The sequence below is a fragment of the Cyphellophora attinorum genome (genome assembly GCF_001299255.1).
Source record: "Cyphellophora attinorum strain CBS 131958 chromosome Unknown Contig26, whole genome shotgun sequence".
NCBI lineage: Eukaryota > Fungi > Ascomycota > Eurotiomycetes > Chaetothyriales > Cyphellophoraceae > Cyphellophora > Cyphellophora attinorum.
This window is the reverse complement of record NW_017253254.1, coordinates 315,454-340,155: the sequence shown is the minus strand read 5'-3', so window position 1 is coordinate 340,155 and position 24,702 is coordinate 315,454. Positions and strand designations below refer to the sequence as shown.

Here is a 24,702-nt window from a genome sequence, read left to right as displayed (position 1 = left end):
TAGCCTCTGGCATCTGTTGATCGAGGCTCGACACCGATTGGAGCATCTCTTCAATGTCGCTCAGCGTGTGTTTTGTCTTCGCTTCAGACTTCCTCGCTCACCACTTGTCTCTGATTCGATGTAGCACACCGCGAGCTTGGTTCTTCGACGATAATCAGCTGGAGCTCCTCTCCAGCTTCCACGCGACTCTAGGAGATCGCAGTCTGCCAGTAAGATATCCTACTGACTTCCCCCGTGCTGTGGTCAAGTCTTCCGTGACGTGCCACCGCAAGCAGCTGCTTTCGCAAGCGTAGACGATCAGCCCGACCAACGCTCGACGGCATCAACACAACCGAGATGCCAACACAGTCGTCCGAGAGATCGGTGCCACCGTCGAGAGGCAAGTCTCCTGCCTGTTCTGCACTTCTATCGGTCCCGCGAGGGTTGAGTCTGACGCCTTAATCACTCGGCCATCTTGCGTCATCGCCTGTCGCACGCCGCCAAACATGTATGCACTCGTCCGAGGAGTCGGAGGACTTTGCAACTTTCGAGAGCGTGCCCGTAGCATATCGAGATCGCGCCGGATCGGCTGCTCGTGTACTACGAATTTGCATAGCTGTCCCTTGCCAATCTCACAACGCCGCAGCCATCTCATCCCTGTATTTCTTCGTGCCCAACTGACTCGTATCATATCCGTGTTCTTCCAGATACGCCTTGAAGCGATTATCTTCCTCCTCGATCATATCTTGACCGACATTTGGCAGCCCAAAGTATGCAACCACCGCACTGAAGATGCACAAGCTGCTCGACACCCAGAAGGGGTACTGGCCTTGCTTCGTCGCATCATCGCCCGCCGCATCGATCAGGATTGGGAAGATGTATGTCCCAACGAAAGCGCCTACCTTTCCCCACGCGGCTGCAACGCCATAGAACTGCCCTCGGATGGGTGTCGATGACAGCTTCGACGCCAACAACCCGATATTATCACCAGGGCCGACTTCGCCGAGCGCCATGAACAGGCCAGTGAGTATGATAAACCCCGCAACGCGGGATGGTTGATTGAGCTCGCCGTAGGCGCCGGTCATTGCGAAGCCGACGATGCTTGGAGGGTCACACCGAGAATGAGGCCGTTCTTGGGGCCGATCCAGTCGGAGAGGAACGCCCCAAAGACAGCGCCGGGTATCCAGAAGCTGTTGATTGCTGTGGCTAGAAGCCGTTAGTTGACAAGTGAGGAGTGTAGCGAGATCACGTACCCATGCCGAAGGACTTCCACAACGGTGCATCGTTGGGCAGGATGAACACCAGCCAGCTGGACGCAAAGATGCCGAATGAGTATGCAGAGAAATTCTGTGATCGTCAGAGAGACCTCTGGTGGCAACACAAGGTTCGACTTACGTAGACAAACCAGATGATCGATATCACTGTGCACCTCCACCAGTAGAACTTCACGATAAGCCACACGGGATACTTATGCATCTTGTTTTTAGTGTACTGCTCGGGTTCCTTGAGCTTGATCCTGGAACATTGTCAGCACAGCCGTATGTCTGAACAGCTCTGGACTAACCGGAGGTAGATCAAGCTCAAGGGCGGAATCGCACCCAATGCAAGACAGATACGCCATGCTGCTCGCAGATGGTTTTCTCCCGTAGCCAAGACCACGACCATTGGAACGAAAGCCGAAACCACAAAGCCAAGGTCAATCTGTACATCGGTGGCGAAGATGAACCATCGGTTCCTGTGTCCGGTCTTGAGCTCGCCGGTCGACTCCGCGGCGCCGACCGAGCCAGCTGGGCTAGATGAGGTCAGAACCAGGGCAATGTGGTGTTGCGTGTACATTTACTACTCTCCGCCAATACCCAGCCCGATCAGAAACCGATACGCCGAAAGGGCAGTGAACAATCCATGAGCACTGCCGCCTGCACCATATGCTCCAGCGCAGAGTATGGAGAACAAGATCAAGACTGCTCATGTCAGCATGGGATTCACGCTGGGTGCTGTCGACGCACTGATCGTTGAAATGAGCAACGAGTTGCGCCTGGACCAATGGTCGCTGAGTACGCCGAAGAAGAGGTGGCCAACCTTTGTCCCCGCGAATGCAATACTGGGAACAGCACTTCGTGCGGAGGACTTCCAGTACGTATCTCCGTAGATGATGCGCAGCATAGTTGACACAGAACCGATCACGCCATTGAGATACCCATCAGAGAACAGTCCGGCACCGCATGCAATGACTGGCCAGGAGCGGTCCCATCGTCCTTTGGGCACTTGAGCGAGCGGTTCGCTGTCTGTAACATGATGATTCGCCTCGTGGCCGTCAGAGGTAATGTTGACCTCTTTGGAATTCTTCTCGGAATCCATGTTGCACGTTGGCCAGCTTGAGACTCAGTGACGAACGCGCACTGGTCAGTAGCAGCTGTTGCGATCAGCAGACTCGTCTCATATATGGGGACGCGGTCACGTCCTGAAGTCCGTCCGAGGACTGTCGAGATAAGCAATTCCGCAGGCCTCGACTGGACCAGGTGGACGTCGAGGCGAGGCTACAAGTGGCCAATCAAATTTGAGCACTGCGGCACAGGGTTGAGTACAGCGCTCGCGACAAATGTTGCACCCTGTAGACGCATGCGTGCTCGCGACCACGTGTTTGAGCCCTTAGCGACCAGGGATCATTGTATGAAGATGCGCGGGTGTGGCTCTCCTTCAATGTCAGCTCTGACATGATCCAAGGTATGTACCTAGACTTTCGTCGCGCGCAACCGATCTACATGAATCGTGCAGAGCATCCTGGACCCAAGTACAGGCTAGACTAGGACGGGCCGCAGTGACCCTTGACCATCGCAATCTGCTGGAGTTGAGCAGGTAGTTGCAATCACGAGCGCAAGGAAGTGAAAGTGCGGACAGGCAGTGTCGGGTCGCTGACGCGACTGCCAAGAGACCCAGAAAGTCCAATTTTTCTAGGCAGGTCTCCTGCCTATCTCGAACTTCTATCAGTTCCGCGACTGTTGAGTCTGACGCCCTTGACCACTCGGCCATCTTGGCAGCGTTGACCAACGTCGATGGAAGCGACAACGTTTACATTGTTGATGACGGCCTCGGAACTCTTCGACAGCAAAGCTACGCTGAATGCTCCTGCTGCATGTATAACTATCTCCCTCAGGGAACCTTGGAAGGCAAGCACGATTGTAGGTATGTGTGGGCAACAAACAAGGTCACTACGCTCATTCCATCTAATAACGCCTCAACCACCCGGCCATCTTTGGAGAATGCTATGCGCACTAACAGAGCCTATTCGATTGTCTCGAACGTTCGTTCTCCATGTGGAAAATTTCATTCGGCTCTCTCGAGTCTCCTTGTGCAGATAACATCACAGTCGTGACGTATGCTTCCGCAGGACTTCCGGCAGTGCGCATAGATGAGCCGCAACCTGTATATACACAGGTAGGCTTTTCGTCTTCTTGTTCAACTGACATGAATGGCCGCATAGATTTCTAACAATCTCAAACACACGCGCCGTCCTGTCCAGATAACGATAACAAGCAGATATACAAAATGCCGACTCGAGTAGACTCACCCAAGGTGGACGCCTCGCCTCTGGGCAAGCCCCTCCACTTCGAGTTCAGCGGCAAGACAGCCCAGAACAGACTGCTCAAAGCCGCCATGACCGAAAGACTATCCTCATGGGATCCCAAGAACTTCTCAGCCCGCGGCGTCCCTTCAAAGGAGCTGCTAAACGTGTACAAACGATGGGGCGAAGGAGGATACGGGCAGATCTTGACCGGCAATCTGATGATCGCATACGACCACCTCGAAGCGGCCGGCAACCCAATTATTGCGCCCGACAATGGCTTCGAAGGAGAAAGATTCGAGGCGTTCAAGCAGCTGGCGACGTTCGCAAAGGCTCACGGTAGTCTTATCGTCGGCCAAGTCTCCCATCCGGGACGACAAGTAGCAGACACGATCCAGAAGCACCCTGTGTCAGCCAGCGACGTGCAGCTTGAAGGGGAGGTCATCGGCATGACTTTCGCCAAGCCCAGAGCCGCGACTCAGGACGACATCGACGACATCGTCCGCCGCTTCACCCACGCCGCCGAATACCTCCACAAGGCCGGCTACGACGGCATTCAGCTTCACGGAGCACATGGCTATCTCCTTGCGCAGTTCCTGTCCCCAACAACGAATCTGCGAACGGACAAGTATGGCGGGAGCTTGGAGAATCGGGCTAGAATAATCATCGAAATCGCACAATCAATCCGATCTCGAGTACCGGCTTCCTCGGGCTTCATGCTCGGCATCAAGATCAACAGCGTCGAGTTCCAGAAGGGCGGTTTCAGCGACGACGAGGCCAAAGAGCTCTGCCAGCTGCTGGAGAAGAACGAATTTGACTATGTTGAGCTGTCCGGCGGCACCTACCAGTCTCTCGCCTTCGCACATAAGCGCGACTCGACCAGAAAGCGGGAAGCGTTCTTTTTGGACTTCGCAGAACGCATCGTCAAGGGTCTCAACGGCAAGACCAAGACGTACATTACGGGTGGCTTCAAGTCGACGGAAGCTATGGTCGCGGCACTTGATACAGTCGATGGTGTCGGCATGGCAAGAGCCGCTTGTCAGGAGCCGCGCATCGCCAAGGACCTTGTGGATGGTAAGGTGAGTTCTGTGATAGATCAGAAGGTCGATCAGGACAATTTCGGTTTGACCAATGTGATTGCTGGATCGCAGATAAGGCAGGTTGGCAGGGACAAGGAGCCGATTGATATGTCGGTAAAGGAAAATGTCGACGCCTTCATGAAAGATATGGGGCAGTGGGGTCAGAAGATGGCTGAAGACGCTGGAAAGCTGAACGTGTACGGATACGTGGATATCGAATCTGTAAAGGCTGATGCATATGGGACGACTGCTTGATGGCTGGGAAAGGTAGTCGGTAACGGCACAAAGGGGAGTGCTTTCAAACCGGGAAGAGAACCGTAGAGAGCGGTCCGGCATCAGGTACCTTTTCATGTCGAGGCTGCTTTGTTGTCTTCATCGTTCTGTATAACAAGTATACTACTCGCGGCGGCAATAGCCATCGACGTGATTCCTCCAGTGTTGGGTCGAAACTTGCCGGCCTATATATCGCGCAGTGTTGAGCACTATCGCACCATGCCGTGGCCCGCGGTCAACCTTCCTGTAACACCAGAGCGCCTGCAAGCGGCTGACCACCATCGCGCCCCCACAGCCTCTCCCATTCCTTTTCAGCTCGTCCAAAGAAAATGACAATTATGAAAGAAACCCCAGGCGCCATCGCTCTTTTCCACGCTGAAAGATATCCCAAGGACCCATGTATACCATGCATGTGTGATGATCCCAATGCTTTTTGCGTCCCAAAACTCGCCTTTTCTGATGTGATGCAGAATACCACCAAATCTCACTTCGCTTGTTGTCCTTCTCGCCGATGCCGCTCGGTCAGCGGTGAAGGACTCGTCATCGGACTGACCTCCGCATCCGCGTCATCGTCATCGTCTCTGACGCCACCCCACTCCTTCACAGTCTGCCTTGCCACCGGCTTCGGCGGACTATGCACAGTCCCATTCGCCAAACTTGGCCGCACGGGACTGGCGTTTCTCGAACCACCATTACTCTGTCCACCCTTGAGTCCCGCCACCCTAGGCACGACCGCCGAGCTCCCCTCCCCCTCCTCTTCAGGTATCGGTGCAAACTTCTTGAGAACCTGCTTCAACGCCGCCTCCTGATCGGTTTCGCGAGAAAGTAGTCCATTCCGGAAGCCATGCATTCGTCTTCGTTCGACTTCTCGGCGAAAGCAGTGAGAGCGACGATGGGTGCGCGAAAGCCCATCTCTCGGATAAGCTTCGTGGATTGAATCCCGTCGACGTTGGGCATTTGCACGTCCATGAAAACGAGATCGTAGCGGGAGGGCGATTCGGGACCGGTGCTGTGCTTCATCGAGTCTTTCACTTTGTCGAAGGCTTCTTGGCCGTCTTTCGCTATAGTCACGTCTGTGGGGATGGGTCAGTGTTCTGGTGGGAGGTTCAGGAAGGGATATGTGTGACTGACCGTAGACTTCCTCCAGCTTCAACATCCGGAGGACGACTTCTTGATTGACGGGATTATCCTCGGCCACGAGTACACGAACTTTACGGCCTTTCTTCGCTGCTTCTGACTCGGCTTTCTTCATCTCTTTGAGCTTCGCTTTCGCGCTGTCCTGCTTCGGAGTTTCGGACGCAACGTAAGGTTGTGTAAAGCCGACTATTCGTGGCACATCGGCAAGGGCCTCGGGACTGGCGTCCAGATCCGAGCCCGATGACGACGAGTTCACTGTGCGTCCCGGTAGGTTCAGATCTGAGTCGTCGTGGAGCGTCTGACCCACAAGACTGCTGGCTTTTGAGTGCGAGCGAGCAATTGATGAAGCCGATGACGCCGACCGTTCCGACACATACCGCAACGGGATGGTCATGGTGAATTTGCTGCCTTCGCCGACTTTGCTTCGAAGGGAAACACTGCCGCCCATCAATGCAGCGAGCTGTGCACAGATACTCAAGCCGAGACCGGTACCGCCGTACTTCTTGCTCAGCCCAAGATCGCCTTGCACGAATGGCTCGAAGATCATCTTCTGTTGGTCATCCGGAATGCCAGGACCGGTGTCTTCGACTTCGAACTCGAAGGCGAGGTCTTTGGTGTTGATAGGCGGCGGGGACATGGACCTTCTCCTTTCTGCTATTTTCGCAATATGCGTAGTCCCGCCAGCGACATTGATACTAAGTTGTCGCTCGTCCTTCTCTTTCCCAGCAGATTGCGGTGCAGAGCGGGAGTGTGTATGCTTTCCCCTTTCATCACCACTCATATCTGTGTCTGATTGAACGCCTTGTGGCAACGACGTATCTGACATCCTCACACGCTTGTTGCTCGACGTCTTCGACTTCTTCGAGGTGAGAGATGACTTTCTGAAGCTTCCTTGTCTGCTGTGCTCGGGCGGGACCTCCATCATACCGGTACAGCGTATCCGTACGGTGACGGATCCTTGTGGTGGTGTGAACTTCAATGAGTTGCTGACAAAGTTCATGAGAACTTGCAATATTCGATTCTTGTCGCCCCAGAGACACATGTCCTTGACTCTGCCGGTACCGCTGGGCCCGTAGAGTTTTTCTCCTATCACATCACTGGTGTTGCCGAATGGATCGCTGGTGCCGAGGTAGTGTACTTTAAGATCGATCTGACCTTCGCGAGCTTGCTTTTCGAATGTAGGCATCAACTGTGTGCTCAAGTCGCATATCCGGAATTCGGCTTCATCAATTGACAGCTGCTGGCCAACCTCATTCTTGCTGAAAGTGAGAAGATCAGTCAGAAGGTGGAGCAATAGATCTCCCGACTTGTATATCGTGCTCAGAGTCGACCGTATCTTGGACATGTCATCCTCGTTCATGCAGACCGTCGTCAGTCCTAGAATGCCATTGAGCGGCGTCTTCAGCTCATGTGAGATGTTTGCGATGAACAACGTCTTGCTCTGATTCGCAGCTTCTGCGGCAAGCTTACTTCGTTCCAACTCCGCTGTCCTTTCCCGAACTCGCATCTCAAGACGCTCATATTGCATGGACAATTCATCCGCCATCTCGTTGAAAGTACTCGTCAAGTCTGTCAACTCATCGGTAACCCAGTGCTTGCGCTCAGGTACTTTGCCAGGTATCCGAAAGGTGCGCGAACGGCGGCTCTTGGCTTTCGATGATCCTTCTCTTTTGAATGCGCCAAAGAAACCGGCTTTTTTCTCGTCTACCGGCTCAGGAGACGAGAGATCGTCATCAGGACCATCGAAACGTCGTGTTGAGCTAGCATACTCGCTTCCATCTTCTGACTGGTAGGGCTCGACAGTCTTGGCAGTTGCAGCACGGAGCTGTCGGATAGGTGTGATGGAGTAGTGAGCCATGGGGAACATGATGAGCAGAAGCGCGCCAGTAACGGAAAAGACACAGATCAAGACCACGTTCCTGAGGTGATTGATCGGTGCGTACACTTCGCCATAGTCCTGCTCGATAACCAAAACCCAGTCCGCGAACGTTGTATTGACAATTGCATAGCCGGCTGATATCCTGTCATTTTCCTCGTTATGGGTCGAAATGTACGCGCCGGCGTTGGAGGCTTGCGTACTGGGGTCGTGCCACGCTGCGAGGACAGCCGGGAAGTCACCAACATCGAAAGGCGTGGAGGCATTCGTAGGGCTTGATCGCTGCCCATGGCGGTCTTTGTCGCTGCGCGGTGGGATGATAAAATGAGCTTTCTGGGCAGCGAGATCGGACCTCGATTGCTGTGCTGGAGGAACATCGTAGAGGTTGGTCATGGTATCGGCTCCGATGAGCAGGGCTTCTCCTGTATTCCCCAAGCCCTCTTTGGAATCGATTGTATCGAAGATCATGCTGGCATCAATCACTATGGTCAGCCAGCCGAGAACGCTGTCAGGATTGGTAGCGTTGATGACGCCCAGTGTTCCAGACATGAGAATGTACGAATTGTTGACGACCAAGGGTCCAAGAAAGAGCATCTCACGAGGATCGAGCTCTTTTCCGAGGTAATACGCGCGGGCGCTTGTGGTCGTGGTGTTTGGACCGTAAGTGAGGTTAGGATAGAGAGAAGGTGGATAACCCAGGCCTGGGTCGCCCAGCATAACAGGAGTGCCATCGTCGTTGGTGTATGGAAGCTGGACCGATTCCAGGCCTGGGGCGGTAGTGTTGACCAGCCCATCCAGAGCGGTCGCGTTGCCGACGTTGACGCCCGGGAAGATGATGGCTTGAGGCAGGTTGTTACTACCAAGTGCGCTCTGAATGTCTTGTACGGTGCGGTTCCAATTCTCGCTTGATACATTGCCTGTGACAAATCGTGGTCAGTACATGGACGATTAAAGGTGCTGTGAAAGTGTCAGGAGGCAGTACTACCAAGGTTGTAGCGTTGAAGGGCACTTTGAATAAGCAGTCTTGTCGCTACGCCGTTGATCTGGCTTTCGTAGAGGGTGAGCGTTGCGGCAAGTTGGGCGGCCTTTAGCGACGCGGTCAACGAGAGGCCTGACAGGCGGATGTTGGTGATGAACGACTTATTTTGGAACCACTGCGACGGTTAGATATATGCGTCGTCATTCTGCAAGGAGTTCTGCTCACTGTCGCCAATGCCAGGACCATCAACGAAGTCAGAGCAGTACAGACGACGAGAAAGCCCAGCTGTTCCCGGATGGATATCCTCATCTTTTTAATTCTGACCTCCCTGCCCAAACATCGCAGTACGACCATGGGCAAGCGAGGTGTGGTCTGACGCGGCGTGCGTGCAGTGCTACCGCCAGCATATCCTCATTTTCTGTACCATCGGCTGATCGAAGGAGGTGCGGCTCAGATCAGAACGCGCGGAGAAGGATCGTCGCGGAAATCGGAGAAGGAGAACCGTAGTTCGTCAAAGTGATGCCAGTGGATTGTTGTCGTTGTTGTTGTTGTCGTTGAATCAATAAGTATCACAAGTAGTCGTGTGCGGGTGATGGAAGCAATGTGTGAAGTCGAGAAAGAGAGTGTAGTACCGAGTGGTTCGAATGCGGAAGTAGTGCAGTGAGGTGCATGCGAGATGGAAGATGCGGCCCTCGGGAGGAGTGAGTGAGATCCAAGGTTCCAGTGGCTGAACCTCGTATCCAAACTGGAAAGCGACACGCGGAATTCCTTGCTGTGGCAGAACAGAGATGTGTCAGGCGCTCACCAAGCAGAATACGCACTGACACAGATTGAAACGCAGGCGATGCTTCAGTAATCGACAGCAGGCCGAATCTACTTTCATGATGAGCGTTGTACCTGTGGTGTACCGTAAGCTGTCAATAATGAACTTTTAAGGTACAGGCATGCCAGCTGAAAGTTTCTTGACTCCCGAGGACGTCCACACATCCACTTTGAGAGGTAAGCAATAATGGCGAGCTCCATCCGGGGCGGCGTGGCCATCGCTATCAACCGCCAGGATCAGCGAGAAAATAACTTCGGCTGGGGCATTCCCGGCCAGTTCGGGGTGACTGACCTTGCTGGGGCGCCTATTGAGCCTCAGCTAGGGGCTCCGGTGCAAGGCAAGAGACCCCTATCCTGGGCTCTTCTACAACTACCAAGACATTCAATCATCCGAACCGAGAGCACTTTTCGAGTCTAGACGCGTCCATGAGACAAAACGTTGCACAGGCACATCAACGCATAGGCTTGGAAGATGTGATGTTCTTGTACACACCACCATATAGAAGCATTGTCGATGTTAGTTGCTGAATATCACCATAGCATCCTGTCGCAGAACACAAAGGCTGTGGCTGTAGAATTGATACATCAGGCCACTGTTTGGATTCATTGGAAAGGCACAGCACACGACCACGTGGAGTGTGAAGCCTAGAGAAATGTACCCGGATATGAGATCCAGCAGTTTTCAATAAATCGGCGATGACACTTCACAACCACCCGTCAGCCCCGGCTCCTGTATACTTGCTTCCGCTGCTTGACTCGTGCATGTTCAACGAGCAAAATACGTTTCTGCCATGTGGCACAATCTCACGAAACAGCAGTTTTCTCCCGAGCTTTAGCTGCAGTGTGGGCAGTACCAGTGTGTCACCGACCAAAGCCGCATGAGTTGGACAGTGAACGATCCCTTGGCGTGCAACCTTTGGCATGGCGCACCTGCCGAGCCTGAAGGATCTTTGGTGTTCTTGCCTTCCGGGCGGTGAAAGACCACGCGACGAGCCGCACTTGCCTTCCATGCCCACACAGAGCCTCCAGCGAGGGAAAATATCATTCGGCCATATCCCCTCGTTCCTTCTCTTCTCATTTCTCCGTGCATCAACCACGCTTGCCCACAGGTAAGGTAACCGATCGATTGGGCCTCTTGTCCAACGCACGAACATCAGTTCCCCCGATCGAGGGCTCTCCAGGGCGCAGTTTGATCCCCACACTGACGAGCTGAATGCAAGCCTTCACCGGTCAGTTGGTAACCTGCTGCAGCCGCCTCCCCCTCTGTCGCTCCTGGATTCGTGTTGTCGCATCCTCTACTTTCGTTACTGTCGTCGCAGCCTGTCTCGTGTTGACTCACAAGCATCCTGCACATATGCTGTGACCCCTCGACCTTTGGTTCAAATCACCGCCTGCACACGACTGCCACTTTCACCCCACAACTCGACATTGATATGTCGCTGCTTCCTTTCCCTGTCGCATGATCGCATCTGTACTTTGCACATGTTGAGATGGTCTCCAATGAAGAGCAAGGTGCGCGCACAATGCCGTCTGCCAGAGCCATACTGAATCCAAAAGCTGTAATCAGCGAAATCATAGGCGTTGCCGGCGCGGGATTTCGAACATCGCTCATTCTCAACGCCGTCTCGTGCGAAGTCGAAGGAGAAGGACTCGAAGTACACAACATCTCCAAAACAGTCACACTATTCTCGTTAGCACTGAAGAATGTTGGAATATCGCTACAATCCCTGGACTCGGTCCACAGCACCGAAGCGCTCGAGGGAATCAACAAAATCTCCGAGGATGCCATGGACATATTCGACCAGTTCAACGACATGCTCGACAAAGTCCGCGCAAAGCCAGCAGAGGGTACTCCTCAATACACAGTACAACAACGCTTCCAATGGGCTTTCAAACGACATCGCGTGCAATACATGCTCGCTCAGCTCGACTCCTTCAAAATGGACGTCTCGCTCTTCCAGGGCATTCTCAGCTTAGGCAAACTCATGGCCTCCACCAGCCGCCACGACTCGCCAGATGAAGTTGAGCTGAAGAAGGAATTGATACGGCAAGAACGTGCTGAGGCTCAGAACGTTCTCATCGTTCGCTATTGGCAGCGCAGCAAAATGGACAAATTATGGGAAGCCTCCTGCCTCGAGGATGACGACCACAAAATCGCTGCAATTGAAGCCAAAGAAGGCAACGATCTGGCGCTTGTCAGCAGCAACCAAGTCCAGCAAACCGACGGCCCTCAACGCCTGGCCATCGAAACGGCCCCTCCAGGGTACGAATCATCCTTGGCCCTTGTCAAACTCCCGGCGTATTCCCTCGGCGACCTTGACGACAAGCTCAGTGATATCAAGAAATCATCCAAAGACATGGTACAAGTCTCCTCGGACGTCATTGACCCTTTACTCGAGCGCTGGACGCGGTGGTACGATATTCGCGAGAAGCGGCACGCCAAAGAAGCCAAGAACCGCTACGTCCCGACAGTCGACAACCTCCAAGAAGACGACGACAATGACGACGGAATGCACCCTTACCGCCGCTACAACAGTAGAACGCAAGAATACGAGCCCAACGACCAGCAACGAAAAGGTCCTTTATACCTCGAAGGCAACACCACGGACTGGCGTCAACCACAATCGGCGGCCGCACAACGAGAATATTCTCGACGAAAGAACGAGTACAGACGCTACCAGCCCTCGATCTCGCAAGATAATAGTGACGACGGCGATACACTTTCTAATGGCTCTCGCGGGCAGAAGAAGGCGCCAAGACGGCACATCATCGACTCGGCATCAGAATCAGACGACTCAGACCACGATCCACATCCACCGCAAGGCTATCCACGAACACGCCCTCGGAAAGGCAGTAACAGTCCGACGCAAGAACGAAGCTTCCCTGCGTTATACCCCGGACAGCACAACCCTCACGCTTCGCCTCGTCCGCCGCCAGGCGCGCCAGTGCAAGGCGGTCAACGGCCATATCCGCAGCACGCGTATTCCGCACCGGGTCTGAGTCCGTACCCGCCGATCAACGTCGCAAACGCCCATAATCCGTACGCACCCTCTCCACACTCACAGCCAGGCCACCCCTTGCAGCACTACAATACCGGGCCGGCCTCCTCATCGGCCCAACCACAATCGAGCTACCCCGGACTCAGCACCGCTCACGCACGGTATACGCCCGCCGGCGCCGTACAACCCCAGCCCCAACCACAGAACGGAAGCGCAAATGCAAACAGGAACATCCAAATCCCCTACCAAGACTCCTCGCGGCGCCCCGTCTCCCGCGACGGCTCCACCTCCGCCCGATCCTCCTACTCCAGCAAATACCCACCACCCGAACGCCAACAATCACAACCCGGTAGCCTTCCTGCCCCGAAGCTAGACCGCGATGGAAGGCAGGTGCACTACGACCCCACAGGCCGGCCTTTTGTCTTTGACCAACAAGGGAACAGAGTCCTAGCGAATCTGCTGGGCACGCATGCCAGGCCGGAAAGGCAGGGAAAGGGTGCGAAGGGCAAACTCGCAGAAGGTGCGACGAAGGGACTGTTGGGGGCTGGTGCTATTGCTGGGTTTTTGGAGGCGCTGGAGGGGCTGAGCATCTAAGTCTACTGGTTGAGTGTGAGGATTGAGGAGGGACTTGCGAGAGAATGGAGGAAGCAAGACTATACGTTGTCCACCGTGGACGCAGAATTCATGGTGTATCGAGCAAGAGTGGAACGTGTTGATGATCCAGACATAAGGTGGAATGAACGATTCGAAGCATGTATATAGCCAGACTTTCTTCTCTGTGCACGAACTGTGTAACGATCTTGATGATGACGATGACGAGCAGCTCAAGGATTCTGTTGTCTACGGCCTGATACTCTACTTGAACTTCAGTGATAGCGAGCAAAACATCCATGGATAGAACTATCATGCCAGTGTATTCTCCAACTACGTTGAGAAATTCGTGCTCGAGTCATCCGGTCTCACGTGAAGCCTGTCATCCGTTGAGGAGGTGGGTTCAAAGCGTAACTTTTACTTCTCTCATGGGCCTGATCATCCAAGCTCTTCGGCCATGAAGACCCAGTCCGCTTATGAGTATGCGGACCTCCGATTCATGCACCATACACCTTCTCGATTCGTGGTCAGGATCGGTGCTCGTCCAACACTGCGGCCTGGGCTGTAAAAAGTTCACATCATTACGCAAATATATTTCACAACTCCAGCAAACCCAGCTCGGGAAACGCACCATAGCCTTAGTATTGATATTTTCAAGGCGAGCATTTGTGCCGATATGGCGCTCCAGCGTGGCATGAAGCAGGCGGTTGCTTGCATTGAGGTGGTCGGACGCGTTGGACATGATTGCATCGAGGTCGATGAACGATATCCGGTCTTGTCAGTGCCGTATCAACCGGTCTTATGTAAGTCTCATGAACGAATTGGAGCCACACGTGGTTCAACCTATCGTCTTATAGATATCTCACAATTTCGTCAAACCAGTCTGCTGGGGACGGTCCTTCCATTAATTTTCGAGTTCACCTCCTTCATCAAGTGAGCTCAGTCATGGGGCCGTTACGTACACAATGGCACCAATACTTCAGCTATCAACTGCCGCCCTCTCACTCTGCGTTTCCCTAATCGCGTGGCTCCGATCCAAACCAAGCAACCCATTCTCCACAGCAGACATCGAGCCTTTCCATATCAGCCACTACCTCTCCAACAACACGATCAGATCATGGGAGCAAGGCGTGTGGACACAAGCCCTCCTCGAAGTCCACAACCCAGAACTGACCGTCTTCGCCACGAACCCCTTTCCCCATGGCCGTCTACCCATGGTCCCATGCGATCTTCACAGCGTGCCCGGACTCGCTAGTGCTGCAGCCTACACACAGGTCAACGGCACACTACTGTGCGATGGCGGTGGTAGGATCCGATCAAGACTGACATGAGCCGCGTGACGTACTGATCGACTAGGCTCACCTGCAGATCCCGCATCCCTAGGAACTCAAGCGGTCTTGCTCTCCTCCAGGGATCCCTGTCAGACACGCCCAGCCTTCCCATCGGCGGAAGCATTTCGAGACGCCGCAAAAAGTCAAGCCGAGTACCTCCTGCATAACGCGACCAAATTCCACATCAACGAAACCCATGCTGCGACTTCCCATCGGGACGAGCCGCCTGAGTTGTGGGGAGACTTCGTTTACACGGTGCCGCCGTTTATGGCTTATTATGGTGTGGCAGTTGAGTCTGCTGAGTACCTAGACTATGCTGTTAGGGAATGTCAGCTATACAATGAGGCACTGGCTACGGATGTTAGATTGGCAAGCGGTGCGCAATGCTCGGGGCTGTGGCGCCATATCGTGTCTGAGCCGAGACAGCTACCCAAGGATGTCTGCTGTACCGACCCCTACGTCTGGCTCACAAGGTAGGTAAGTCTCGCTGATGGAGAATTCCGACGAGCTGACGATTATCAGCAACGCGTGGGCAATCGCAGGAATGACGCGTGTCCTAGCATCACTGAAGCCGTGGACTACCACCAGGCTGCGCTCCTGGTCTGATGACGGGAGAAGCTTCGATAGAGACGCTGCTATCGCTTCCCTGACAAACATAATCAAGGACATGCTGAACTGCCTGATCTTGCAGACTCGTGGAGATGACTCAGACCTCCTCAAGAATTATCTCGATGGTCCTGGCTCCGCCTCCTCCGCATGGGCTTTTGGGGATGCTGCTGGGACAGCACTCGTGACGTCGGCCGTTTATCGACTTGCCACGCTTCTGCCTGAGGTGTTTGCAAAACCAGAGTATATGACGTGGGCAGACCGTAATTTGTTTGCCGTTGCTAAGCATGTTCATCAAGATGGCAGAGTTGGGCCAGTTGCGCAGATCAATGGAGTTCCAAGCACGAAGGCTGTTGACACGACTAGTGAGGGCCAGAGCATGGCATTGCTGCTGTATGCTGCCAGGCGGGACTTCTTGCGGGCACGTGGCTGGCTGGGTAGACTAGGTCTTTGAGCCTTCCAAGTTACAAAATGCACCAGAATGCGTTTCCTGCTCTAGATACGGTTTACGATGCTTATATCATGCGCTCCGATGCAGACCAGCCTGCCCTCGGTCAAAGACATACCGCCCGTCTCTGCTCGCCACGTTCTCACTCAACCCGATGAAGCTTTCCTCGGCTCCCAGCTTGTCACCCGGCATGGCCCCGATCATACCCGGGATATCCCTCAGCGCCATGGTGCAACCCTCAAATCGCCGATCCTGAAAGCGGTGGACTTCGTTCGTGTATTCTGCCCCCAGGCGGAATAACTCGAATCCGCCAAGCGTAGGAGCCCAGCGCTTCGTGAAGAGCGTCCATATTGAGAGACTCACGGTTATAGTGGTCCAGATTGTGAGGAGGGCGAGGACAATCTTCCATGAAACGGGTCCTGGGCGAAGCCAGCGGACTGTTTCCAGGACATAGAGATCCCCTTCCCATGGTTCTTGGGATCTTGCGCCCATGGGCACGATCACGGTCTGTCCAAGCAAGCGGTAGAGGGAGTACACGACGTTCTCTGGGGCGAGTGCAGGGTAACGCGCAAAGTTCAGTCCGTATACCCAGGGACTCCTCGCCGCAGGCAAGCCGATCGCTTGTGCCAGCGAGTGGAAGCGCGACTCCTCCCCGTCCGCCATTCGTAGCTGGCGTGCGGACACGTTCCAACCACCAGCTGCCATGACCGCTTGCATATTTGGATAGAACACACTGTTGTAGCCCAAGGTTTCTGCATCCGTGTTGTGGAAATCAGAAAACGTTCGACTCGCTGGATTCATGAACGCGTATCCGAGCTGTGATCGCACATCGCACTGAATGGCGAATCCGACGTAGCGCATGCCATCTCTGAAGCCCTTTTGCAGAAGTGGCGACTCGTTCTCCAGCAAACTTCGGAGAACCGGGTCGTCTTGAAGGACACCGTACATTATCTCGCCATTGGAGCCCACTTTAAATCTTTCGCCCTGCCAGAGAAACAGCTCAAGATATGCTACTGGTGACTCGCCATTCGACCATGATGTTTCGTCAGAGCCTCGAGAGCTATTCTCAAGTGTCCCTGCGCCATAAGGCACGCCCGTGGAATAATAAAACCCATCGGCGGCCAGGATCATATTGTAGGGTGGATGAGAAACAGATTGAGTGGTTGGAAAATCCCTTTCAGATAGCCAGATCATGCGAAGTCGGAGACACCAACTCCAGATAGGCCCAAGGTTGAAATACCGTGCGGAAATTCATCCAATGGCTTGAGCATCACCGTATAATTCGTCGAGGGATCGTCTGTAGCTCCGACGAGTTTCAAATCTCGGCTGGGAACTTGTCGACAGTAGAATTCTGTTTTCGTTCCAAAGGCGATCCCCGACACCTCTTCGTTCACTGCAGGACCAAGGAAGGTCGTGATGGGCCCCCCAACTTGGGACCGTGCCATGTCCTCATAGTACGTAAGCGATACATCCTCGGTGCCTTCTGCTGCAAAAAAGTAGGACACATCTGATGGAGTTGTGTTTCCACCCAGCCTCCAGATACCTGCTATGATCTGCGCAAGGCCTTGGTTCCCGATCTGGTTGTACGAATCCGGTCCTGGCCCAAGGATAGACGACTTCCGTGAGGTGGGTCGGAGAACCGGACTGAGCTCCATGGTCAAACCACTGAGTGGTACAGCACTGAAGAACACCACTGAAACAAGGCTGAGCAATATCCAGAGGAACTTTCCCTTAGTTTTGTACGCCGAATTCTGGTCTGAAGGCTTTCTGAAGTAGAGATTGCCGCATATTCCATTCCGCAAGAATCGCAACCACCACAAAGGGTTTGCCCAATTGTTGTCAGCATGCCAGAAGAGCTCCGATGCATTGGGTGGAGCAAGCCACGGATGCATCAAGGCTGCAGCTTCAAAGTTTGCAAGGGCAGTCCTCGCCCAGTCCAGGGAGAATATCGAGATGACGAACCAGGCGTAGAACATCGGCGTAGCGTCGGCCTTACTGGTTAGAAGAATGCCGTAAATGGGCTGTTTGTCCAGATAGTAATAGCATATGTGGGCATAGAATCCTAGGAAACACAACGGTCCAGCAATGCCAAGTAATGTCCGCCACGGATAGCGGCGCAAAGTGTAGGTAGCTGCAATAGGGCTGTGCGCAGTGACCGCCGTAGAGATCTTGATGTAGACCTGTGGTACTGGCATCGATATGTCGACAATGTGCGCGTCTGCACCTGCTGACGAGCGGACGTTCCGAGAGTGTAGAAAGGACAGAGGTTCTAGTTATGCTGCGAGGGAAATCCTACAACAAAAAGCTAGAAGTGTTGATGCAGCCAAAGCTGACTTGTACTAACCTTGGCGTTGCGGCGGAGCGGTACTTTCGTCGTCGCGTTGAGCCTTGCTTTCCGATGGGTCGGGCTATGGGTTAGTCTCTCCTCGGTGGCTTGAAATTTTCTTAGTTGCACTCGCCAATCGCTGATCGAAGAGAATATGCAAAGTGGTCAAGGCGCAGACGCTGGTTGCCATGCTGCGAGCTCTTCACAGACGGTAGAACGAAGAACTGCGTTGACATCCTTGTGCCCAAGACAATGGCCGATCCGGCAAAGCTGTTCAAGGATGGCTGGGCGATTGACCCCTTCGCCTGTAACTTCGCTTCCTCTCTAGCGGACCCGGGGTCACTGTGGCCAGACATCTCAAAGAACCACCCGTCCATTTGTACGGAGGCTGCGGCCTCGACAGTGCCAATGCCAGAGCTGCAATCATTGCTTGGAGTTCGTAGCGACATGGTCCGCCAATCGTACCCTCATGTATTAGTAGCGCAGGTCAGTTGTTAACCAGCCTAGCCAAGCATATTGCTGTGATGTCTAAATTACAGCTCTGCTTGATATACACTCATCAGGCTGTCTGAGCGAAACGCGGAGCATCAGGTCGAAGGGCCGGATCAGCAGTCGAATCTCCCCCACCACCACTGAGAGAGAGCAAACGAGAACCTGAAACTGCTGATCTGTGCGATGCTTCATCTCGCGAACGACTGTTTCGCTAGCGAACTCGTGGCTGGGCAAGGATATCGACTGCAGATATCTCTTCGAAGGCTTCAGACGTGCGTCTTGTATTGCAGTGGCCGTCGAGCACAAGATTCACGTTTCGGATTCGTTGATCGCTCGCACAACATGCGCGGTACAGAAAGGAGAAGGGGTGACGTTGTTTATGCTTTTGTGCCCTGAATAGAAAACGGAGAACAAGCATCAGTCGATCGGTTAGAGTCGAAGTTAGGAGACCCTTGACTTTTGGTACCCGACTCAAAATTTTAGGAAGTCCCAGACGCTGGGCGGAACAGGATCATCTGTGCTGAACTGCAGCTCGCATCAAAGAACGCGGTTGAACACTTGGAAGGCATTCGCAGGTGCGGCCTCGCTGACGAGAATGTGCTAATTGGAACGGCGCTGAATGTCGGTCTCTTACGCGTAAAGCAAGCGCCAGTAGCGGACTGTTGAATAATGGGGGTTGCTCGCCCGTTTCTCGGCACCATTGGGTGTCTGGTTCTCGTCCAGCGAACAGGGGCGGCGAGCGTGCGGTGATGGTGGGGCCTCTGATGTGATCAGTGCTTCGGAAATAACATGGGTGGGAGGACATTCCTCGTGTTCATGACACGTTTGATCGAAATTGGGATTTCTTACCAGAACCGATGCCTCACAATTGCATGATCCTGAGTGTTCGACTGCAGTAGAAAGGCAGGTAGCGACGTTGCCGTGTGACTCGGGCGAGCCAACAGTTCCTGCAAAGGTTCTGCCGAATCAAAAGCGGCGAGGCGATGTACGAATATCGCAAATCTATTGCTTGTAGGTGCACAGGGCATGAGAGGAACGGAGAACACGAGGATGAGCGTCAGTGGCGCCGGTTATGAGCTGCCGAGGAATAGCAGGGGCAACACACAAGGTAAACCATGCTTGGATTGGATAGTAGCAGCGGCTGTGGATAGAGGAGAGTCAGTGAATGGGAGAGGCCTCAGTGCAGGTGCGGACCCAAATAAAGAGGAAGTCAGGTCCATGTAAGCGTTGATAGAGAACTGAAGTTAGGCAAGAGCCAACTCGGGACTTGCCCTTTTTAACACAGCTTTCATCGTCGCCGCTTCTCGGTGTTGTCGTCGACAGGTTGGCATCACCTGGATAGCGACAATATTATCAATGCTGTCACGACTACCTCCCTATTCTACCCCTACTACTACATCATCGCATTATCGCCTCGCCTAAAAACACACTCTGTCAGCGGAGTCAGTCCGCCCAAAGAGGCGGGAAATTGACCCTGGCGCTCCCAAGCGTCCAGTCCTCCTGCAACGATCCTTTTACCTTTGGCTATCCTATCCTCTTTATCATCAATTCCTCTCCACCTTCACGTTAGCAGCACGTCGGCGGCCCTGCATTGCCCGCTGAACTTTCTACACACGCTGCGCTCTGTTCCCTAGACACTCTCTAATTGTATACTATCTATAACAATTACGACCTCCAGCAGATTCAACGTGTCGACACTCTTTGTCCGGCCGAGAGCGGCCCTGCCACCATTTTGCGTTTATTGCTGGTGGCATTGTCTCGCCCCGAGTCTGGGGAAACTCGACTGCGCCCACCGCCAGGATTCCGATCTCATCACCAATGCAGCCATAACACCTTCTGTATTCATGTCTCACTCCGACGAGACTCTGGCCGCCGCCTCGGCTTTGCTGAGGGGCTTGGCTAGGGGTGCTGCACCCTTATCAAATAGCGATAAATCTGCGACTAATGGCCTCCGTTTACCGCCCTACGAGCTTCCAGGCCCAGACACGCCTGCGAAAGAGCAGTTTGAGGATGAGCTCAGTGCTCTAGCAAGACGGATACACTATCTCGAAGCCAGAGCAGATCTCGTCAGCAAGTCTCTGCCCGACACGCCAGGTGAACTCCCAAGCCCAGCTTCATCTCTTACCAAAGCCACCGAAAATGGCACAGAGTCAGTTCCTGTACGCGCCGAGCGTCAGCATTCAATATCCAGCCGCTCGAGACGAATCAACGACATCCTCGCCGCCCGTGAACTTCAGCTCGATCGCACCGTCAGCGAAGATGACATTGGTGTACTACGAGAACACGTTCAGAAGCAAGCAGAACAGATCAAAAATCAGAGCGATACTATCGACGAAATAAGTCGCGGTCTGCGCAATTCAGAAGAGCAAGCGAGACAAGCCTTCCGAAAAGTCGAGAACGAGGATGTCGGCATGCTGGAAAGGGAATTGCGCAAGCACCAACAAGCGAACGAGGCTTTCCAGAAAGCCCTCCGCGAAATCGGCGGCATTGTCACACAGGTCGCTCGTGGCAATCTGTCCAATCGTGTCCAGATCCAAGCCACAGAAATGGACGACGAAATAGCCACCTTCAAGAAGACGATCAACACTATGATGGACCAGCTTGAACTGTTTGGCAGTGAAGTTTCTCAGCTTGCTCGCGAAGTAGGCACGGAAGGCATACTGGGGGGCCAGGCGCAGGTCAAAGATGTCCAGGGCATCTGGAAAGAGCTGACGGACAACGGTACGTCGCCTTTTACATCCAGCCTTCAGTTGCTAACCTTTTACAGTCAATGTCATGGCAGCCAATCTGACCGCCCAAGTTCGAGAAATTGCGACAGTGACCAAAGCCGTAGCGCAAGGCGATCTCAGTCAAAAAGTACACAATCGTGCCCAAGGCGAGATATTCGATCTTCAGCAGACCATCAACACCATGGTGGACCAGTTACGGATGTTTGCGACCGAAGTCACACGTGTGGCTCGCGATGTCGGCACAGAGGGTGTATTAGGAGGTCAAGCAGATATCCCAGGTGTGCAGGGCACCTGGAACGAGCTGACCAACAGTGTCAATGCTATGGCCGACAATCTCACATCACAGGTGCGCGACATAGCCATGGTCACAACAGCCGTCGCCAAGGGTGACTTGACTCGAAAAGTGACTGCAAGATGCAAAGGCGAGATTTTACAGCTGAAACAGACCATCAATGCCATGGTGGATCAATTGAAGCAATTCGCCCAGGAAGTCACAAAGATCGCGAAAGAAGTCGGCACGGATGGTGTGCTTGGTGGACAAGCGACTGTGCACGACGTCGAGGGTACCTGGAAGCACCTGACCGAAAACGTCAACGGCATGGCAAACAATCTGACGACTCAGGTGCGAGAGATCGCCCTGGTCACAACAGCTGTCGCGAACGGTGATCTGTCAAAGAAGGTCCAGGCCGATGTCCAGGGCGAAATCCTGGATCTGAAGATAACAATCAACTCCATGGTGGACAGGCTCAACACTTTCGCATTCGAAGTCAGCAAAGTTGCTCGAGAAGTCGGCACAGACGGCACGCTGGGCGGACAAGCTCGAGTTGACAACGTTGACGGCAAGTGGCGAGATCTCACGGACAACGTCAATGTCATGGCCTACAATTTGACTCAGCAAGTGCGAAGCATCTCGCACGTTACTCAGGCCATCGCTGGAGGAGATCTCGGCCAGAAAATCGAGGTCGAAGCACAAGGCGAAATCCGGACCCTGAAAGAGACCATCAACAACATGGTGGACCGACTGGCACAATTTGCATACGAATTGCGAAGAGTGGCTCGAGACGTGGGTGTCAACGGCAAAATGGGTGGCCAGGCCAACGTGCACGATGTTAGTGGGCGATGGAAGGAAATCACAGAAGACGTGAACACGATGGCCGAAAACTTGACAGCACAAGTGCGAGCATTCGGCGAAATCACGGATGCAGCGACTGAGGGCGACTTCTCAAAGTTAATCAGCGTCAACGCCTCCGGCGAGATGGACGACTTGAAGAGGAAGATCAATCAGATGATATCCAATCTGCGAGACAGCATTCAGAAGAACACAGCAGCCCGAGAAGCAGCAGAGTTTGCTAATCGGACCAAGTCAGAGTTTCTTGCCAACATGTCGCACGAAATCCGTACGCCCATGAACGGCATCATCGGTATGACACAGTTGACACTGGATACCGACGACCTCAAGCCTCATCCGCGAGAGATGCTCAATACGGTGCACAACTTGGCCAACAGCTTGCTCACTATCATCGACGACATCTTGGACATTTCCAAAATTGAAGCAAATCGTATGGCGATTGAAGCGATACCTACACTGTTCGGGGTACCGTGTTCAACGCTCTGAAGTCACTAGCAGTCAAAGCCCACGAGAAGAACCTTCGCCTAGCATTCAAAGTCGACAACACAGTACCGGATTACGTGATCGGCGATCCTTTCAGACTGCGGCAGATCATCTTAAATCTCGTGGGCAACGCAATCAAGTTCACCGATCAGGGCGAGGTGAAAGTGACCATCCGCAAAGATCGAGAACTGATCGGCAAATGTGGCCCCTCTGAATTCCCATTCGAGTTCGTGGTATCGGACACTGGGATAGGGATTCAGTCCGACAAGCTAGATCTTATCTTCGATACGTTTCAACAAGCTGATGGCTCGACAACGAGAAAGTTCGGCGGTACTGGCCTCGGGCTTTCGATATCGAAGCGATTGGTGAATCTGATGGGAGGCAACGTGTGGGTCACGTCCGACTTTGGCCACGGCAGCAATTTCCATTTCTCCTGCATTGTCAAGCACGCCGCCGAGGACATCAGCGTGATCAGCTCGCAACTGTATCCATTCCGCAAGCACCGTGTGCTGTTCGTGGACAAGGGCGAGACCACACTCTCGGCACAGATTCCTGAGATGATCAAGGAGCTTGGCTTGCAGATCCTGGTCGTTGACAATGAAGCGGATGCGCCTGAGCCTGAGCCGGTGAAACGAGGCAAAACCACGGAGAAGGGGTACGATGTGATCATCATCGACACGATCGAAACCGCCAAGACGCTCCGAGCGCAAGACAAGTTCAAGTACATTCCGATGGTGTTGCTGAGCGAATCGATATCGATGGATCTGCGGACTGTCCTGGACATGGGTGTGGCCTCATACATGACCACGCCTTGTCAATTGATCGATCTCGGCAATTGCATGATTCCAGCTCTGGAAGGACGAAGCACGCCACTGTTACAGGACTACAAGAAGTCATTCAATATCCTACTGGCAGAAGACAATGAAGTCAATCAGAAGGTGGCAGTCAAGATCTTGGAGAAGTACAACCACGTTGTCACTGTGGTTGGCAACGGACTCGAAGCATTCAAGCTCATCAAGACGCAAAGGTACGATGTGGTGCTCATGGACGTGCAAATGCCAGTCATGGGTGGCTTCGAAGCGACACGTGAGATCCGACAATACGAGAAGGACAACAATGTACCACGAACGCCGATCATTGCGCTTACAGCTCACGCCATGTTGGGCGATAGGGAAAAGTGCATACAGGCGCAGATGGATGAATACTTGTCGAAGCCGCTCAAACAGAACTTGTTGATGCAGACGATTCTGCGGGTAGCATCCGATGGTGTAACAGCCATGTTCAACAAGCATGCGCGGACAAAGTCAAATGGCACTGGAGCCAATTCGGCGAATGCTGCCAAAGAGGAAGTGGCTGCGCAACAGGCGCAGACTCTCGAGCCGCCGACAAGTCCGACGAGACCGATGTATCAAGAACGAAGCATCACGACGACAGGACCAGTGCTACACGGTTCTGTGGAGTCACCGGCTGTCGCTAAGGACGGCATGGATGACCCAATGAGCACGGCGAGTACCAATGTGAGAGCGAGCGCTCAGCGATTCCAAAGCTACTGATACTGATGTTCCTCTCAAGGTCTTGATGCGAAGTCACAGCTCATGATGATGGCTAGACTGCGGTCTACATTGACTGGACTTGCTTTGTTGATTCATGTCTATCGACGCTTCACGTTATCTGTGTCCGTCAATGAGTACAAAGAATGGACTGCACGTCCCTCTTTCGGCAGCATGGCGTTCAAGGGGATTTCACCAGGGCTGCGGCATTTGGCCGACAGTGCTCTTTGATTTGCATGGCCTCGGTTCTTGATTCTTGGTGGGAGATCGGGGCTTTCGACATTGATTTGAAGAACAAGAGAAGGGAAGAA

At 53.6% G+C, this 24,702-nt stretch overlaps 9 protein-coding genes across 9 annotated transcripts; 4 read left to right on the top strand and 5 right to left on the bottom strand.

Annotated features, from left to right (window-relative positions):
- Window positions 1-611: 611 nt before the first annotated feature.
- Window positions 612-992, bottom strand: AB675_3709 (putative metabolite transport protein; the record flags this gene model as incomplete). Its single annotated transcript, XM_018143784.1, has 1 exon — window positions 612-992. One exon carries the CDS (start codon window positions 990-992, stop codon window positions 612-614), a length of 381 nt encoding a protein of 126 aa, XP_017997105.1.
- A 68-nt stretch (window positions 993-1,060) lies between these two features.
- On the bottom strand, window positions 1,061-2,337 carry AB675_3708 (putative metabolite transport protein; the record flags this gene model as incomplete). The annotated part of the gene is made up of 6 exons (XM_018143783.1): window positions 1,061-1,185; window positions 1,233-1,326; window positions 1,375-1,495; window positions 1,544-1,771; window positions 1,820-1,940; window positions 1,986-2,337. 6 exons carry the CDS (start codon window positions 2,335-2,337, stop codon window positions 1,061-1,063), a joined length of 1,041 nt encoding a protein of 346 aa, XP_017997124.1.
- Window positions 2,338-3,525: 1,188 nt separating this feature from the next.
- AB675_3707 (NADH oxidase) lies at window positions 3,526-4,875 on the top strand (the record flags this gene model as incomplete). The annotated part of the gene is made up of 1 exon (XM_018143782.1): window positions 3,526-4,875. The coding sequence occupies one exon, from the start codon at window positions 3,526-3,528 to the stop codon at window positions 4,873-4,875; it is 1,350 nt and encodes a 449-aa protein (XP_017996992.1).
- A 502-nt stretch (window positions 4,876-5,377) lies between these two features.
- Window positions 5,378-9,194, bottom strand: AB675_3706 (Two-component system protein B; the record flags this gene model as incomplete). The annotated part of the gene is made up of 5 exons (XM_018143781.1): window positions 5,378-5,698; window positions 5,785-5,966; window positions 6,025-8,823; window positions 8,892-9,060; window positions 9,111-9,194. The coding sequence occupies 5 exons, from the start codon at window positions 9,192-9,194 to the stop codon at window positions 5,378-5,380; spliced, it is 3,555 nt and encodes a 1,184-aa protein (XP_017997013.1).
- A 2,036-nt stretch (window positions 9,195-11,230) lies between these two features.
- AB675_3705 (uncharacterized protein) lies at window positions 11,231-13,300 on the top strand (the record flags this gene model as incomplete). The annotated part of the gene is made up of 1 exon (XM_018143780.1): window positions 11,231-13,300. One exon carries the CDS (start codon window positions 11,231-11,233, stop codon window positions 13,298-13,300), a length of 2,070 nt encoding a protein of 689 aa, XP_017997027.1.
- A 962-nt stretch (window positions 13,301-14,262) lies between these two features.
- AB675_3704 (uncharacterized protein) lies at window positions 14,263-15,688 on the top strand (the record flags this gene model as incomplete). Its single annotated transcript, XM_018143779.1, has 3 exons — window positions 14,263-14,602; window positions 14,654-15,101; window positions 15,151-15,688. 3 exons carry the CDS (start codon window positions 14,263-14,265, stop codon window positions 15,686-15,688), a joined length of 1,326 nt encoding a protein of 441 aa, XP_017997051.1.
- Window positions 15,689-15,754: 66 nt separating this feature from the next.
- On the bottom strand, window positions 15,755-16,813 carry AB675_3703 (uncharacterized protein; the record flags this gene model as incomplete). The annotated part of the gene is made up of 1 exon (XM_018143778.1): window positions 15,755-16,813. The coding sequence occupies one exon, from the start codon at window positions 16,811-16,813 to the stop codon at window positions 15,755-15,757; it is 1,059 nt and encodes a 352-aa protein (XP_017997070.1).
- Window positions 16,814-16,872: 59 nt separating this feature from the next.
- On the bottom strand, window positions 16,873-17,877 carry AB675_3702 (uncharacterized protein; the record flags this gene model as incomplete). Its single annotated transcript, XM_018143777.1, has 1 exon — window positions 16,873-17,877. One exon carries the CDS (start codon window positions 17,875-17,877, stop codon window positions 16,873-16,875), a length of 1,005 nt encoding a protein of 334 aa, XP_017997090.1.
- Window positions 17,878-20,344: 2,467 nt separating this feature from the next.
- AB675_3701 (Histidine protein kinase NIK1) lies at window positions 20,345-24,394 on the top strand (the record flags this gene model as incomplete). Its single annotated transcript, XM_018143776.1, has 3 exons — window positions 20,345-21,221; window positions 21,268-22,788; window positions 22,857-24,394. The coding sequence occupies 3 exons, from the start codon at window positions 20,345-20,347 to the stop codon at window positions 24,392-24,394; spliced, it is 3,936 nt and encodes a 1,311-aa protein (XP_017997001.1).
- Between the last annotated feature and the right edge of the window lie 308 nt (window positions 24,395-24,702).